The sequence below is a fragment of the Brienomyrus brachyistius genome, chromosome 23 (genome assembly GCF_023856365.1).
Source record: "Brienomyrus brachyistius isolate T26 chromosome 23, BBRACH_0.4, whole genome shotgun sequence".
Taxonomy (NCBI): Eukaryota; Metazoa; Chordata; class Actinopteri; order Osteoglossiformes; family Mormyridae; genus Brienomyrus; species Brienomyrus brachyistius.
Window position 1 is genome coordinate 20,476,550 of NC_064555.1, and position 17,499 is coordinate 20,494,048.

The 17,499-nt window shown below is 47.2% G+C and overlaps 1 protein-coding gene across 7 annotated transcripts in view; it reads right to left on the reverse strand.

Annotated features, from left to right (window-relative positions):
• Window positions 1-17,499, reverse strand: part of kif13a (kinesin family member 13A) — a 58,905-nt gene that overhangs the window by 26,100 nt on the left and 15,306 nt on the right. For all 7 annotated transcript variants that reach the window (XM_048993464.1, XM_048993460.1, XM_048993459.1 and 4 more), the window contains exons 3-7: window positions 11,573-11,585; window positions 8,363-8,423; window positions 5,166-5,258; window positions 2,010-2,190; window positions 141-228 (exon numbers count right to left, since the gene is read on the reverse strand). In XM_048993464.1, the coding sequence (XP_048849421.1) occupies window positions 141-228; window positions 2,010-2,190; window positions 5,166-5,258; window positions 8,363-8,423; window positions 11,573-11,585 (436 nt within the window). The remainder of the gene's footprint in view (window positions 1-140; window positions 229-2,009; window positions 2,191-5,165; window positions 5,259-8,362; window positions 8,424-11,572; window positions 11,586-17,499) is intronic.

Below are 17,499 nucleotides of genomic sequence, written 5' to 3' on the forward strand. Positions count from 1 at the left end.
ATTCTCTTATTTTATGCTCACTGACAGCAAACAGGAAATGTGTAGCGAGTATAATATCGGGTTCTGTGCACAGCACACGCAGTGGTACGTTTTCAGGGTTCAGACTGTGAATGGGAGTGAGAGGGGAGTCCCTGACCCACCTCAAAGTTGGTGACGGCCAGCTGCGAGAGCCCGTCCACGTAGGGTCCCAGGACCTTGTGCTCTCGGACTTTCAGGGACTGGCGGCCCCTGAGGGAGAGAGGGAGGGATCAAGGTATGAGAGGGGGATGGAGAGGCACAGATACATGTGCTGCCACTCAACCTTTTCCACATTAATGCATGATTACAGTGGTGCGCCCCCCCCCCCCAGCCTCACCCTCTGCAGGGCACTGTTGTCATGGTGACTAAAGGTCAGGATTACCTCATTCTATCTACAGCTTTATGCTTTTCCCCTGATTTACTGCAGGATGTTGAGCCCTCGTAACAGGCCCATCAGCGCCCTCTGGAGGCAGGGAGAACTAGATTACATGACGCCCTTTGGACTGGCTGCTTGAAAAAGCAGGCTTTGGTCTGATTTGATTACAAAATGTCAAGCTTTTATTGCAGCACATAGCAGTGGCAGACGCACAAGCTACATCTACATCAGACCTCCAGTGTCTTCAGCCTGTCCACAGTGAGATCCTGCACTAGGTGCATGAAGGGCATTAACAATGATCACCAGCTGTCTAGAAAAGCCAGACCATGAATGACACTGAAGGTCAGATATGGCTACAGCCAGGAGAACTGAGGCTCCCCAACCCCGACCCTCCAGATCCAATCAGGAAACAGGAAACTGCTCCCACCTTCCTCCGGCCACAACCAATAACAGACTAAGTGGGAGGGGTATAAGCGTTGCTTGCTTTTCATAGTTCACACTGCTGACACCATGTTGCCTGGGCCATCCGGCAGATGGCCAAAGGTGCAGAGCCGGAGAACTGATGAAGTATCTGAACAGGCCCCTGGAGCTCTGGAGCTCACACTCAGGAGGCTGCAGTGCTTTGGCATATGATCAGACATAACCCTCTGAACTCCGTACAGAACAAAGACCACAGCAAACAGGAATACCCTCAGACACGATCCCCGATTACTGTACAGAACAAAGACCACAGCACACAGGAATACCCTCAGACATGTCACCAATATACGTTCTCCAGATAAACAGCTACTTCAGTCTCTCCTAAGTTTTTCCTTCCTCAGCTCCTGCCTCTGCTCTTTACACAAATCTTTATTAAAGGTACCTCTGCCAAAGGCAGTCTTCCGGAAAAATGCAAAACTGCATGAAAGAGAAAAGCGTGCAATGAGCCCCACGCATGGTGCAATTCACCAAGGCCTCTGCCAGTTCTTACTTAAAGCTACACAGAGTGAAGCTGTTTATTAAATTATCAGCATACATCAGTATTTATTCACTCTCTATAAAAAAAAAAACCTGTTGCTTTAAGAAATGATTGTGCTTCAACTCCTGTCTCAAGGAGAACCAGAATGCTTAGAAGAGTTGAAGGCAAGAGGTAGATCAGCAGCAAGGGGGACAGACTCAATTATCAAATGAATCCACATGCATTTGGAAAACCTACAGAACCAAACAGAAGACAATCTGAGAAAAAAGCTGTATATAAGGCTGCCTGAAGTCCACATCGACTGGATCCCCTAATGATGATGACGGCAGCAACATCAACAAAGAGCAACAATGAAACAGCAACAATAAATAATAACCGTTTTTTTTATTGCATTTATGCAAGCTGTCTGGTCGCATAAATGCAAAGAAACTTAAGTTAGACCTGTTGCTTTTGCTACAGGCCCATCATAACACAGCATTTGAAAACCTCGGATAGTTTTCTGTATGACTGCTGCTGCGCATGAAAGGTAAGTATATATTACGGCATGCTCTATTTCCGCTTCATTGATGCCTTGGTAAAGCACAAGCCCACTTCTAAGTGGGTCTCAGTGTGTGACGTCTGCGTTGTCAGAATGCACGCTCCTGACAGATCTCTCACCCTTTGGGGTCCAGCAGATCCCGGACCTTCTCGTTGTAGATCTCCATGTAGGACACCTCCACTTTGAAAGAGAGAGTCTCGCTGCAGTTCTGTGAGACCCTCTCGAAGAGCCTGCAGCAGAGCCGGGGAATCAGACCCGGCTGGTCCACACTGCCCATCATGGAAAAGGACTTCCCAGAGCCTGCCAAGAATGAGAATCAGAGAATCAGAGCAGTGTTTCTGAATCCGGTCCTCGTGGATCCACAGACAGTCCACATTTTTGCTCCCTCCGAGCTCCCAGAAATGTGAACTGTCTGGATGGGAGCTGAGAGGGAACAAAAACCTGGGCCGTCTGTGGTTCCCCAAGGACTGGATCGGGAAACACAGCATTATATGAAGCTGCTCCTGACCCTCCACAGGGTGTGAGGGCTCTTACAGTCATTATGAATTGTATCAGAATATCTTGCTAAAGGCAAGTGGACACTTAATGGCTACTCAAGACCTCCAGCAAAGCTTCCACAAACTGCTTCATTTCTACCTGCTCCAGAGTTTATGTGAATGAATATTTCCTCATTTTTCATTTCGTAGGTCTCTCCTATAAACAAACTCCTTCAACGGACACTCTACCCAATGTCTGAGCCATAAGCCTGGCAAGTTCAAAATCAAAACTTGAAAGTGCTGTCAGAATCACTGTATTTGCTGGACAGCCACATCACCTGCTCCGCCCACCTAAATCATATTTCCTTCCACACTCACCAACCTGTACAATTTACGCAAGTACTTCAGGGGTCACCTGGAAATGTGAAAAAAATGATGCGTTTTCACCTGAACGGAGTCTTTCTTGTGATGTCTAGGTCTTAAACTACACCTGTTCGTTTCTAGAACATTCCATATACATTGAAAACTGTTTATTAAACTCATTTACATTTACCTATGGCTTTCATCCAAAGCGACAGTAAAGGGAAAGGTTATAATTTGTGTCGGCTCCCTGGGATGTGAACCCACCATTTTTGCATTGTTGGCACAACACTGTTCAGCTATGGCCGCGCTGGTGACACTAAACTAAAGCATAATTTAGTGTAACGTGCCCCTGAAATAGTAAATCAAACGCACAGCTGCATGGTCAAAAAGTAAAAGAGGAATACTGGTTCAAGTAAAATAGCAAATAACAGAAAATATAATAAATATATCTTTATACTAACATATTAAAGTAAAAAAAGCTACTGTATTGGAATCTGCATCAGCATCAGCAGTTGTGTATCAGAGTCGGAGTGAAGCTGAAAAAATGTAGATCAGTCCATCTCTAAAAAAAACTGAGTTGTCTTAATGGGATCATGAATCAAAACTGCCCATTTTTTTGCTATCACAATGCAGCGCTGCACAGTGCTGTTGGTCAAAATGCAATCACTTCCAATTCCTCACCCATACAACACAGTTTTTGAATTATCCTCTTAACAAGTAAAGCGTCTGCAGCGGCAGCCCAGCGTCAGAAACATACTGTATGTACGCGGCCAACAACTAAAAGCAATCGAACATGGGACATGACTCAAGGTTGACAGCTATTATGACGCTGGGGACCCAGCGGTAATCTGGGAGGGACTCAGGGTAGAGCCGCTGCTCCTCCGCAGGGTGGCTGGTCTCTCCCTTTGAGATAGGGTGAGGAGCTCGTCATCTTGGAGGGACTCAGAGTAGAGCCGCTGCTCCTCTGCATTGAGAGGAGCCAGATGAGGTGGCTCGGGCATTTGGTTAGGATGCCTCCTGGACGCCTCCCTGGTGAGGTGTTCCGAACATGTCCCACTGGGAGGAGGCCCCGGGGAAGACCCAGGACATGCTGGAGAGACTATGTCTCTCAGCTGGCCTGGGAATGCCTCGGGATTCCTCCGGAGGAGCTGGATGAAGTGGCTGGGGAGAGGGAAGTCTGGGTTTTCCTGCTTAGACTGCTGCCCCCGCCAATGGATGGATGGATGGATGGATGGATGGATGGATGGATGGATGAATGGGACCTAGCCACTGGGAACGGCTCACATGCACGAGGACCAGCAGCAGAATTGTGCTGAAACGGCATTTCTGCTAGAGATGCACGGATCGACCGGCCAGGAACCAGAATTGGCTGATTTTCAGCATGCTCAGTCCGGACTGGAGACCAACTGGTCAGTCTCCTATATTTCCAATACTGAACCGATCCCTTTTATGCATGCGCCACATGTCACACAGTACGCACAGCGGTGCGGGCAATAGCCCCACAGCCACACGCTTGGAAGTTCTTCACTATGAGTGAAGATGACGCAAAGCTTGCAATTTGAAATACGAGGGAACCACCAGGAAAACATGGTGAAATATCGACGATAAACTGATTATTAAACATGTACTAGATCATTTTGAAAAGGAATAATCATTAAAGCTGCAAAGCTAGATAAGGTGTTTTCCTACGAAAGTAAAATTTTTTTTTTTGCGAAACTTTAATCCCCTGTGCTAAATGTCCACAAAGAATGAAGGTATGAAAGTCTGATCTTAATCTAGTTTACTAGCAATGTAAGAATTGTATGTGCATAACATGCGATGTTTGTATTAATATTACCCTGCACCTATTATTACTTGGAAGAGAATAGTACACTTTCGTTTTATCTGGATGTGCACAAACTATGTCCTATTTTAAGACTAGTTAAAAAAAAAAAACTTAAAAAATATCAATGTTGAGTTATCTGGTGAATTTAAGCATATTAGAAAATTATATAAGTAACTGACATTTGTTTTGTTATTTAAATCTGCAGTAGCAGCTCTTGCTTGGTAAAGTAAAATATGAAGTTGGGTGTACAGCAACTCATTTTCAGTTCATTGTTATTTGTACCTCTTTCCAGTCACAGAGCACTTTATTTTGGGACTTGTTTAAGTGAGAGAAGATCCTGTAACTTGTAGTTTGGGAAATTGTAAAGTTTAGCTATTTCTTTTAATACGAAAAAAAAAATTTGTATTGAAGAAAAGATGATTTTCGTTTGTAGATGCTGTCAATTATAGTTCTTAGAAAGAAAATCGGAATCTGCAAAAAAATCGGTATCAGCCAGTCACACTTGGAAAAAAATTGGAAATTGGAATCAGCCGAGAAAATAGCAAACAGTACATTTGTAATTTCCGCTGATTATACCAGTGTTACGGGAACAATGCTCAGGACAGAGGTACCTGTTTGTCCGTAGGCGAAGATGCAGGCGTTGTATCCTTGAAAGGCATTTTCAAGAATTCCTTCCCCAAGACACTGGTACACAACCTCCTGACCTATAAAACAGGTGGATGAAGCCTTCAGTCAGAGGATGGTACCAAGAACAGTCAAGAGACGACAATGTAAAAGTGAAGATGAAATAAGACAATCACAAGAAACGATACATCAACACGGGCACCTTGCAGTCACAGAAAAGCAGAGCGACGTTCCCAAAACACTAAATCAATACTATCACTCTATAAACATCCAGTTACCACTAACCCCCTTCTGTTTCGCCACCTCCTCCTTACAGACATGCTGCTACACCTGGAGGCTGTGAGACAGGACAGAGTCCCCAGGAGGCCAGCTAAAACCCTTCCAGCTATTTCCGTCCCTTGGGAGCTGACCCTCAACCATCTCGGTAATTAAATACACAGTCAGGATCAAAGAGAGCAGAGATCTGACATTTATGAGACCCCCTCCCTGGGGGCAGCATTCCTCAGAGAAGAACTTACAACTCTATTCCCAGCTAAGTCCAGATCTCAAGAGTAAAAATGCTTTCTTTTGCTGTTACGCTCCAGTGCTGGCCTTTTGACACATAAAGCAAACAGACAGAAACACCAGCAGCTGAAGCCATTTACGGTACAGATAATTACTTCTGCGTTATGATTAGGAGCTCAGGTTGGACCACTGTGGCTCCTGAAGAGCAGAGTTGGACTTCCCAGCTATGAACCTTCCCCAGCCAATCACACTCTCTTTGCTTTGTCACCTTTTTGCCTCGGCTCCGGAGCCTTCACCACGGTGGCCTGCTTTCCCAAACCGGTTCTCAGGGACTTGCAGACAGTCCATGTTGTTGCTCCCTCTCAAGTCCCAGTAGGGAGCTAGGAGGGAGCAAAAATGTGGACAGTCTGGTAGGAAGTTAGCAGGGAGCAAAAAATGTGGACAGTCTGGTAGGGAGTTAGGAGGGAGCAAAAATGGGGACCGTCTAGCAGGGAGTTAGGAGGGAGCAAAAATGGGGACCGTTTAGCAGCGAGTTAGGAGGGAGCAAAAATGTGAGCCATCTGTGGGTCGGGAAATTATTATTTTTTTTTTTACTTTGTCTATAGTTGTTTTCTGAGCCTGTAACTTTTTTCAAGACGGCACTTGTATTGTGCTTAGAAGCAGGATATTTGCATAACCAAATCGACAAAGAAATCATTTGCAAATCCCACCCCAAAGTACCTCATCCACTTTGATACTTTGGGCAATGGAACTTTCGGTACTGGTACTCGACTGGAAGTCGACGGAAAAGGGAAAGTACGCTACCTGGTGTGATGGAAAAGCACATTTACTGTGCGGTCGGACAGCGTCACTCTCCCCAAAAGTTGTCACCTGATAATCAAGCTGTGTTTTTTTTGTCACTACCAGTGATGCTCATATGTCGGGTTTGCGAAGCTGTTCTCCTGCACAGGCTGGGCAACACGGCCCGAATCGAGCCTGAATGTGCGGCAGGTTTGTGGTCATTCACAGAGTCCTATGGCTTGGGCAGTTTCTGAATTAGGACACTGAGAAATATCAAATGGTACTGCAGCTGATGCTTAGAAAATGCAGTGTGCGTTTCAGCATGCTACCCATGCTTGTGTGAGTTCTAATCCCATGTCTGGCAAAGGAATCATATCACCCTTGGGCCCTTGAGCAAGACCCTAAACCCCAACTGCACCCGACGTCTGGCTAATCCTGCACTCGGATCCTCACTTTGGACAAAAGTATCTGCTAAAGATATAAAAGTGAATAAGGAATATGAGGACGACGACTCCCCACAGCTAATGTAGCCATGCATCAATTCTGTGGCCCAGTGCAAGACTTTATGAACACCCCCCCCCCCAATCATTACAGCCTCCTTGAGAGATGCTGATGTCACGCCCAAGTGGCCTGTGGTGAGTGGACAGCTGTTAAAGAACTAAATATAGAGTGACACCCCCCCCACCACCAGCACCTGATGCAGGCTAAGGGTGAAGCCACTGACTTTCCTTTCTGAGAGCAGGTACACGCCACCCTGTTCCTGTGCTGTATGCCAGTCACATGCCGTGTTTATATTTGTGTTTATTACCTATCTGAAAACATCCGCACAGCCCGGCAGCTGCTGACCAATCCCCCCCACCCCCCCGGCCTGCAGCTCCTGAAAAGTGCTTCCATGAACCCTGTCCAAGGAGAACATTAACACAGAGATGCCTGTATGTCACACTGGGAGCAGCAAGGTCCAGCAATGGGAGAAACATTGAGGCATGAGGGAATGGAGGAAGCAGGATGAACAAGAATTTACAGTTTTAAATCAGGGACAGAGGAGCAGTGTACCACCGGCCCTCACTGACGGACCGTAGTGCCACCGACCCTCACTGACTGACCGTAGTGCCACCGACCCTCACTGACTGACCGGAGTGCCCCCGGCCCTCACTGACTGACCGTAGTGCCACCGACCCTCACTGACTGACCGTAGTGCCACCGGCCCTCACTGACGGACCGTAGTGCCACCGACCCTCACTGACTGACCGTAGTGCCACCGACCCTCACTGACGGACCGTAGTGCCACCGACCCTCACTGACTGACCGTAGTGCCCCCGGCCCTCACTGACTGACCGGAGTATCACCAATCTTTACTGACACCCCCAATCCTCACTGACCAGAAGGTGTACCCCTGATACTCATAGAGCAGGCCAGTGTACTCCCAAATCTCACTGAGTGACAGAGTACCCCTGACTGTCACTAATCAGACCACCATACCCCCCCAGACCCCCACAGACTCAGCATGAATCGACTGAATGATCACCTCCTTGCTACTCAAACTGCTGTCGTCAGTGATGTAGATTCCTGGGACAGAAAGCCAGTAGCTCACACCCCCATTTTTGGAGCCTGATTAGTATTCTGCTGGCAAGGCCGTCAGATTGGGCAGCCTTCTGATTAGGTAACTATCCAAGGCACCGGATTTATCAGCATGGGTTTGGACCATGGATCACCAGAGAGTGAAACCTCCCCTCATTCATTCTCCTGTTCAATTTATCTGCATAACACGACTGAAAGAGCACAAGGGGCAGTTCACATATCTGCGAAAGGGCGGCATTCATGCAACTTCAGGGGGGTGGGGAACATCAACGGGTGTCTTGCTGAGCCGTGTGGGGGCAGTGCCGGGGGATGGGGGACTCACCTGCATATTTGGGGACGTTGGACTCATCCATGGACCAGAAGCAGTAATCAAAGGCGAACACCTGCAGAGAAGAGAAAACGTCAGGCTGAGAAGCTCCTCCCACTCTGCTGGGGCATCCCTGTCTACACGGAGGCAAAGACTCTGTCAGAGGGATACGTTCATGGCACCAGACGGGCCTTCCGGAGACACGAGCAGAGACTTAAGCCAAGCCGATGAAAGGGAAGCAAACATCAGCAGGGCAGAACTTCAGCATGGCTTCCAAAGACAGGGCGACTGCCAGCACGCCGCACAGGATCATGGAAGAACGCTGCCAAATGGAAAGCAGGCCCATGGTCAGATGTTTCAGGCCAGCAGCAAAGCCAGACAGTGTGAGGCTCAAACGCCGCGGTCACATTAAGCCCAGAGGAAAGTCTCACCAACAAACAGACCAAGACGCAACTCTCTAATATGAGTCCATCAGAGGAAAAAATCCTGAAGCAATCAACATTACATCAACATCACTTAAGATGAGTGACTTGGCACCCATAATGGGCAGTATTCCTCCGGAAAGTTCTGCATCCTGTCTGGTCTTCAGAATACCCAATAGCATTTTCTTTGCTGTGATGATCAAAAAAACGTAGGTAGTCCTAAAGTGAGCCTGTTTAGGAATTAGCAACTTGAGAAAAAAAAATCTTCAAAATCATACCAGGATGCCAAAAAGACGTTTAAGGATGTCTTCTTTTCCCACGAGGGACAGAAAGCCAGTAGTTTTACTCCCTACAAGTCCACATTGTTTTTCCATTACTGTTTACATTCAGTGACCAGTATATAAGGTATATGCTAATGCATATAGCCTGCTTCTCCAAACAGCGAATCAAATGTATGAAAGTGAAGCCATTAAGCACCCAGACAGGGTCATGGTGTGATGAACAAGAAACATCCAATCAACACTAGTTCTATAGCTGAAACCACCTTGTTAATAGAGCCATTTTCGCACATGAACTCCAGATATTTTTCGGAGAATCAAGCCCAGGCTTTTTCTGGAGTTCCCGTTTCAAGCGCCACAAAACCAGATATTGCCAATGTCAGATGTGCTCACGTTTACTGGAAATACTCCGACTGGATTAGACAAGGGGTGGCACCTGGGTTGAGCATGCAGGAGGCGGGACATGATGGAAAAAGTGGAAATCTGTGGAAAAATTTGTTTGCAGTACTAGTGACAGAAGTTCCCGAATCTCGTCGTCTCTCCAGTTAGTCCAGCGCGTCCAGTTAGTCCCGGACTAAATGACCCTCCTTCTTTGTCATCGGATGTTTGTATTCTTCAGAAGTTCAGCGTGGCAGTGTATGCCTGAAAGCCATTAAGGAGAGGTCACAGATGAATGGCTGAACCTCTGAAGGACAATAGGAAGGCCACGAATGCAAAAATAAATAATCGCTCAGTGCAACAGGGTGTGCAGAAAATCTTGTCTGCCTTCAAAGTGGACACACTTGATATTAGCTAGGTGTACCTAATGAAGTGGCCACTGAGTGCATGTTCTGTCCCCGTTTCTGAAGTACAAGTGCACTGTAGTTCTGTGACAGGGCTGGACGCAGCTCCAGTCAGAAGTGGAAACAACCAGCAGCAAGCCTAGGTGACAAACTGGTGCTCTTCGTGGGTGGTTGATTGCTGGAGGGGGGAGTGTAAACTGCTTAATTAACTCATGAATCAACGGTGAAAGACATCTGAGGCGAGACGCTGTTTCCCAAGCAACCATCACCTGCATGCCTCCCTGCCAGCTGGGTGTCCTGCTGGGCGAATAGAGCCTCATGCGGGAGAGCCCACTGCCCGGGACCGAAGGGGGCCACCAGCTGCCCGGGCAGAAGGGTGGACAGGGACAGTGGAGGCCAAGTGCATCCCGAAGCTGACGATACAAGATGGCTTCCCCAAGTAAGCATGAGGCTTCCAGAACTTTCTTCCACATGAAAGGCAAAAAAGCCGTTGGCAGAAATGTCACCCAGAGAAATTCAAGGCACCTTGTAAAACGTATAAATAAAACATTTATGCTTTCAACTTTCTATAAAATAGATGAGGACCAGAACTCCCAAAGCCCAGGATCAGTAAGGCTCCCAAGCCACCATGGTGGGCCCTGATCTCTTTTTGTTTGGGCCACTCCTCCCCATGTCATCCAACAAGATATTTCTCCTCAGCCGTGTATTAAGCGCACCAGCATGTTCAGCCTGGCAGGCGGGTTCCGGCACTGGGGATGCTGGGATAGATGGGCATCAGCTGGCTACCAGTGTTGCTGACTATCTCGCAGTATTTCACCGAGAACAGCCCAGGTCAGCAATCATGATTAAAAAAGTATGGGCGGGACCCGGTCCATCCAAGTACCAGCTAGAAAAAGTAGGCGCCCAAGATTTGCACCATCCCTACAATCAGCTAGAGGTCCCCAATTACGTATTGTGCATTTCATTACACTGGATTAAGGTTGGGAGGGGAAACCCCAAGAGAGATCCCCCAATCCTCTTCAGTCTTCTGAAAACATCGCTCATCCATCTGCAGCAGCACCTTAATGGAATCTGGACCAACTCCAGCAGCAGATAGGTTCCCATCATCAGGACAACACTAAAAAAAGGTCTCTAAAAACCACACTGTACCGAAAAAGCACAGTCAGGAGAACATCGTGGTCCTGATAAGTGAGCTCTGGGTGGGAGTACAAAATAACAATGAGCCCACCGCTAATGCGGCTTAAAGGGACAGCAGCCAGGCTCCAACCTAGACCTGCACTCTCCATTGTTGAAGAAAGAAAACCCCACCCTGCTGCCCCGAGCCGCTTACCATCACCGTGATAAGGCCTGGAAGCCCACAGCAGGTGGGATCATCTCACGGTGTCAATTGCTCCCTAGTTTAACCCAGTTCCCATGGGGTTAATGACAATGCAAGGTAATCCTTATTGTAATAACTAAACCACAAGTCAAAAGTGCAAAGCAGTGTCACTATATGCCGGTGCCGTCTAAAGCACTGAAACTTAAATCACCTTGTGTGTGCGTGCATTATGGGTAACGTCTGCAGGTGACAGACGGGCCTGGAGGGAACAGCCACCTGAGACCATCCGTATCGTCTGTGGTGACAAACGTCTACCGTTTCAGAGAAGAGGAGGGACTCTAGTGGGCAGATTAATAGCAGAGAACTGGCAGCCAAACCCCTCCCGGCAAGTCATGACAGTCAAGAGAGACTTGGGAGACGCTTACCTTGGGCTGTTTCCTGGCCAAATGGAGAGGAGACATGCAGGCGGCGGAGGCGAGACGAGTTCAGCAAAGTGGACCAGGAGCATGCGGAAAGGGACAAAGAAGAGCGAAAATGTTCAGGAAACAGAGCATCCTGGGACACAGCAGGATGCAACAGACATTTGGGACATCTAGTAACATATGTTATAGTCATTGCAGTGGTCTCTAATACTGTTGTCTGATAGTGATTTAACACGTGCGAGGGCTGTACCACGCTGACGAAGGGGAGCTCACTGCGAGAGGAACACAGCTGCTCTGGGTCACAGGCATCTACTGCCAGTAGAAACTGTCCCATTCAGCTGCTCACCCATTCATGCGTTCTGTCATTTGCCCATTCACTAGTTTATTCATCCTGCCGGAACACCCCCCTCAACCCCCCAATGGCGTCAGGGGCCAGGAGAGGTCACAATACTGGGGGAAACTATTTGGTAATCAGTGGTCAAGGAGCTCAGTTGTGTCAACGGGATGGGGGGTTGTGGGGTGGCTTGCTGTCTGGAAAATAACACCACTCCTTCAGGGAGGGATTAGAGGACCCGGAGGCTGGCTGTGGTTGGAGGTGGGGCTTGTTCTTCTTCCCATTTCCATCTAGCATCCCTCCCTAATGAGGCCTTGCTCCAGCCTGGAGGATGTCCTCCTCAGCCTGTGAAGCCGGACACTGAAACTAATGAGGGTACAAAAAAGCAATAGAGAGAGACGGCACAGCGTCCAGATACCGCGAGACGGTACAACACCTATGTCCAGGATACAGTGACACAGCACAGAGCCTCCGTCTCAGATATTGTGAGATGGTACAGCACTTGGGTCCTGCGCAACATTTGTCAACACTGTCTCCCATGCACAGCAGGTAGCTGGATCCAAACCATCCGATCTACATTTGAACCATGGGAGGAAATGTTTTGCAAGCTGGGCATGTGAACTACCCTTAAACACCCCCGGGGTGGGAATCAAACCCTCAGCCCTGCAGGTGCTTTATTTTACAGGAAACATGAAGCTCCCTGCAGCTCCATATGTGTCAGGTAGGTCACTCTGTGTTGTATTGTATGAAATGTCACTAAAACACCTTTAAACATGCCCCCACCGCCCCCGACCCCCAGCTTAGTTTGAGTGCTGCATGAGTCAGTTTTCCCCCGAAGCCCCCAGGCCCGGTGCGCAGGTTTCCCTGCCCCTCCATACTACCGACAGTGCCGGGTTAGGGGCAGACAGCAGCCCATCACGCAGCCACACACATCCCACCACAGCCACAGCAGATGTAGCCCGAAAAGACGAGGGGCGCATGGCAGACAGAGGACCAACAGATCGTCAACTTCACAAATCGCTTCATAACGTCAGGAAACGCTCCTCTGTTCTTGGGGGCTCATACATATACTTTTGGTTTCTATAGTAACAAGGTGCTCCCGCTGCAACAAGAGACCCGAGGTCGGTCACCGCTAAGGGCACAGCTGCCGACCCCACTACTGTGTTTACATAAACCTCCTCTTTAAGAGACCACATTCAGAGAGGTAATGACAGCCCTCAAGGACACCAGGACACTCTGAGCACAGCTGAACACCGCGACGAGCAGCCGTTTACAGACTGGCAAAAGTGGTGGGGGACCTGGGGCTGAAATGGACAGTCAAAAATGAAGTCACACCCACATCCCCTCTCTCTCTCTCACTGCCCACAACAATGTACCAAAGCGGAAGACAAGAAACCATTCTGAGGTGACCTTAAACACAAACACATGTCCTCTGTCCTACCACTCAGAGCTAGAGACAGACAAAGGGGGGTCTGGGTCATTAATAATCAGACAGCAAGATTCTGAGGCATCTCACACACACACACACACACACACACACACACACACACACACACACACACACACAAACTGCAGCTCAGGGCCAGACCGCCTAACAGAATACTGACTTCTTACGGAAGAATCTGGAATCACTCTGTTCTGCAACTTGCCACCCCCCCCAGACCCCGACCCTGGAGTGACAGGTGCCTTTGGGATCCACGCGACATAAGGAAATGGCCTGGATGCTGTAAACATTAACCCTGCATGGAGAGGGACTCAAAAGGGACCCTTAAAAAGCTGCCATTGAGGTTTGACTGGAATTTGAGGGCAAGCAGTAATGTAGCAGGCGTCTTCCTTCCAATATTAATGATAGACGACAGAGGGGGGAATCACTCCACTACAGTGCAGAGAACTGTGAAACGTCACTGAGATAAAGTCTCATCTCATAAACTGCACAGGAGGTTTTAATCCAATGGAGACATGATTACATCTATACAAAGAGCTGCCTGCCTCAATGGGAATGGTCAGATTCACAAACTGCCCTCTATTCAGTGTCCTGCTACCAATCTCAGCGGTTCGCCTGATCCTCAGCCCCGCCTGGCCTTCACGAGGACCGGGGCCCTCGCCACGTCCTCGGTTCAGACATCTAATGCGTCACCTTTATGCTCCATCCTTTATGCGCTGGAGGTGTACTCACAGCTTAGCTATTGTATATATTTACAGCACGGGCTGCTCAGAGTTCGATAGGGACGTGTTTGTAACACTATGTCCATGTGTGCATGGAGGGAAACAGTGGATGGCTGCAAGCTCCCAGCAGGCGCTTGGGCTGCTCGCATCACTCCATATCACTCCATACCAACTAACCAAGCTATCTGTGGAAACTCAGGGCCAATATCGGTCACGGTGGCACCAGGGCAGAGTCTCAGTGTCAGCGGCACTTGTTACGATGGGGGCATCCTCAACCCGGCTGACCCAAACTTCAAATTTAGAAACGAGTCTTATCACTGTCTGTCAGCATCTTTTTAGTGACAGTGCGACACTGGCATTACACACATGGTTTTGACCACATACTCTGCTCTTACATGTGCTGGACAGGTAAAGCTTTTGGCAAGCAATCAGATAAGACTGCCTGTACCTGAGGCTACCCTGAGGTTTCCCAGCACAGAGCACACCCTCTTCATACAGGGCTGTACAGTGATACCCCAGAGTCACACGTGGGTTTATTCTTACAGGAGGGGGCCGTCCGGTGATACCCCAGAGCCCTAGGTGGGTTTATTCTTACAGGAGGGGGCCGTCCGGTGATACCCCAGAGCCCTAGGTGGGTTTATTCTTACAGGAGGGGGCCGTCCGGTGATACCCCAGAGCCCTAGGTGGGTTTATTCTTACAGGAGGGGGCCGTCCGGTGATACCCCAGAGCCCTAGGTGGGTTTATTCTTACAGGAGGGGGCCGTCCGGTGATACCCCAGAGCCCTAGGTGGGTTTATTCTTACAGGACGGGGCTGTCCATGTACCACAGTCAAAGAAGGGGGGATGAGAAGGATGCGGTAGAAAGACTGTAGAAGAATGACAAATAAAGGAGAGCCTGTGCTAATCATTCCAAGATTACAGGCACCTCTGGCTCTGGACTTTGCCATATTCCAAATGACACGATCACACAAAAGCCCAGGACAGGTCTCTGCACGTCTAGAATGAAGACCCCACCTGAAGTGGGCAACGCCCAAGCAGCGACAAGTGTTCATGAGTCTACAGCTCATAAAACATCTTCTCTGAACAGGACAGAGAACGTTACAGAAACCATGTTTGTGACCGTGTGTGTTCCTTGGTTGGCTTGTAATGGAACGGCATCCCAGCCAGGGAGTCCCCTGCCTTCTTTCCTGAACTTTCTGGGATGGGGTCCAGGCTCCCTGCCACACTGGCCATGGACGTATACAATTACTATTCCGAAGAATTTCTTTTAATCGCAATAATTACTCTTGGCTGTAATTTCTACCTAAATTGCCCCTGCATAATTTTATTTGCAACACTGGTTACCTGATAAGAAAAAATTTGTTTTTTTGTTTGGGACAATCACTACCCTTCTCTCAACCCTCCATTTTTGCAGATTACTCCTCTCCCTTGTGGAACGTTTGCAGGGGGGGCTGTGGTGTTTGATAAGGGATAGAGTCCACATTCACATTTACAGCAAACACCAAAAACAACAATATAAATCAGTCAATACTATATGGCTCCTGAGCAAACAGGAGCACAAACACACCAGATGATCCCATCACCAGGACGCTGAGGATTCTGGGAGACTTGGATGGCTGTACACTGCAGCATATGCTAGCCTGACATGTGTTTGACTGTGACCTGCTATGTAAAAGTGCCCTTTGAACTTTGACCCCTGGACTTCCAGTCACTCTGTAGACTGATGCACTCTGCTTGGGTCGCTGCCATGGCAACAAGTACAGCTGACAGCTGTAAGTACCCCAGAGATCCATGTGCATTTCACACCCCCCCCCCTGTCCCACTACCTGAATGAGTGTCATCCATGATTATTTAATCCTGTAATTTAATACTATACTTTACTTTAAATACCTGTACAATGTATAGTTGTGACAAAATGTTTCATTAAAATTAGCTGAACTTTTACATGCATGATTAGTAAAATGTGATCTAATCTCCATCCGAGTAATAAATATGTATTTTTTATGGCTTCGCAGTATCGCATTGCGATGTGAAATTTTCATGAGTAACGTTGTGCTTTTCATAAAACAAAAAGGAGACGAAATCAACCAAAATAAATTATAGCCAAACAGAACTTATCTATGTTGTCAAATAAGTTGGTATCGCCACAACAGACAAAGCTGCAGCAATAAATGCGATGTGATTATTCTGCATACAGACAATATATTACGCAGACCTATATAATATTACGGTTTATTTTTCAGGATTCTATTTGTAGTCTAAACGAATAATCGTATTCAGCAAACTCATGTGCATGATAATGAAAAACAACAAAGGTTATGATGGAAAAACTGAGAACCTAGAATGCTGGGGATTAAGGTTGAAGACAAACTTCAAAGGACCTGTGAAGGAGAGTCATTAATGTTCAGAAGAATTGCTAATGACATGGGGCTCCACCAGGCCGGTCAGGGAGATGAGGACAAACGGAGCAATTCAGCACAGTTACAAATGGAGGAATTCAACAGAGTTGCTACTCTCTCTAAGGGGGAGGTTTCCAACAAAAAAGCCCAGGGTAACAGCCAAGGGTCTGCAGACATCTCCTGCAACTGATAATGTCTGTTCATTAAGGCTGTCACGATCATGCAATTTTAGCTGACGATTAATTGTCATACAAATAATTGCGATTATTTTTCTTCTTCTGTTCATTTTATAAAACAGCCTAGAGTATGTCATACAGATATGATATAAAATACAAATAAGAAGTTAAATGCCTCAATATAAATAGTTAGTGTTGTTACTAACCGATTTTACCTGGCATGTCTGCACCGGCCTATCCATTCATCCTGCCATTTTACTGCTACTCATATTGTGTACGTTTACAGCAAAGTGAGTCGGATAATTTACTGAAATTAAGCTGGTCTGGAGTAAATATAAGTGAACCAAGATATAATCTATTTAAACCGATGTGCCTTAAATCTGACAAGTTATCCGACTAAGCAAAAAATCCCGATCAATACGATTACATAAATATCACGGCCATATCTGACATGTTAGTTTATATTTACATCAGTTAAAATTGCTGCTATCCAATGACATTATTTTGGTATACTTATAGCTTTCGTTCACTCTAAACCGAAAAATGAAGTTTGCCATATTTTGTGCTTGTTTCAGCTAGATTTATATCCCGGGCTGCACATAACCGGTACTCAAGTACGCTTTCGTGATATATACAAATACTTATTTTACGTGTAATTGCCCTGTTATGAGAAGAAATCGGTGTGCATTTTAGCATTTATACCGCAAAATAACTACAAATTAGCCACGTAAAGATTAAAATACAAGGTAATTCTCATAACAGCGCGAATGCACATAAAATACATTTACGCTGCTACAAGAAGAAACGTGTATAAATAAAATGCGTACTTGTGTACCAGGTATCTCACTACATAAC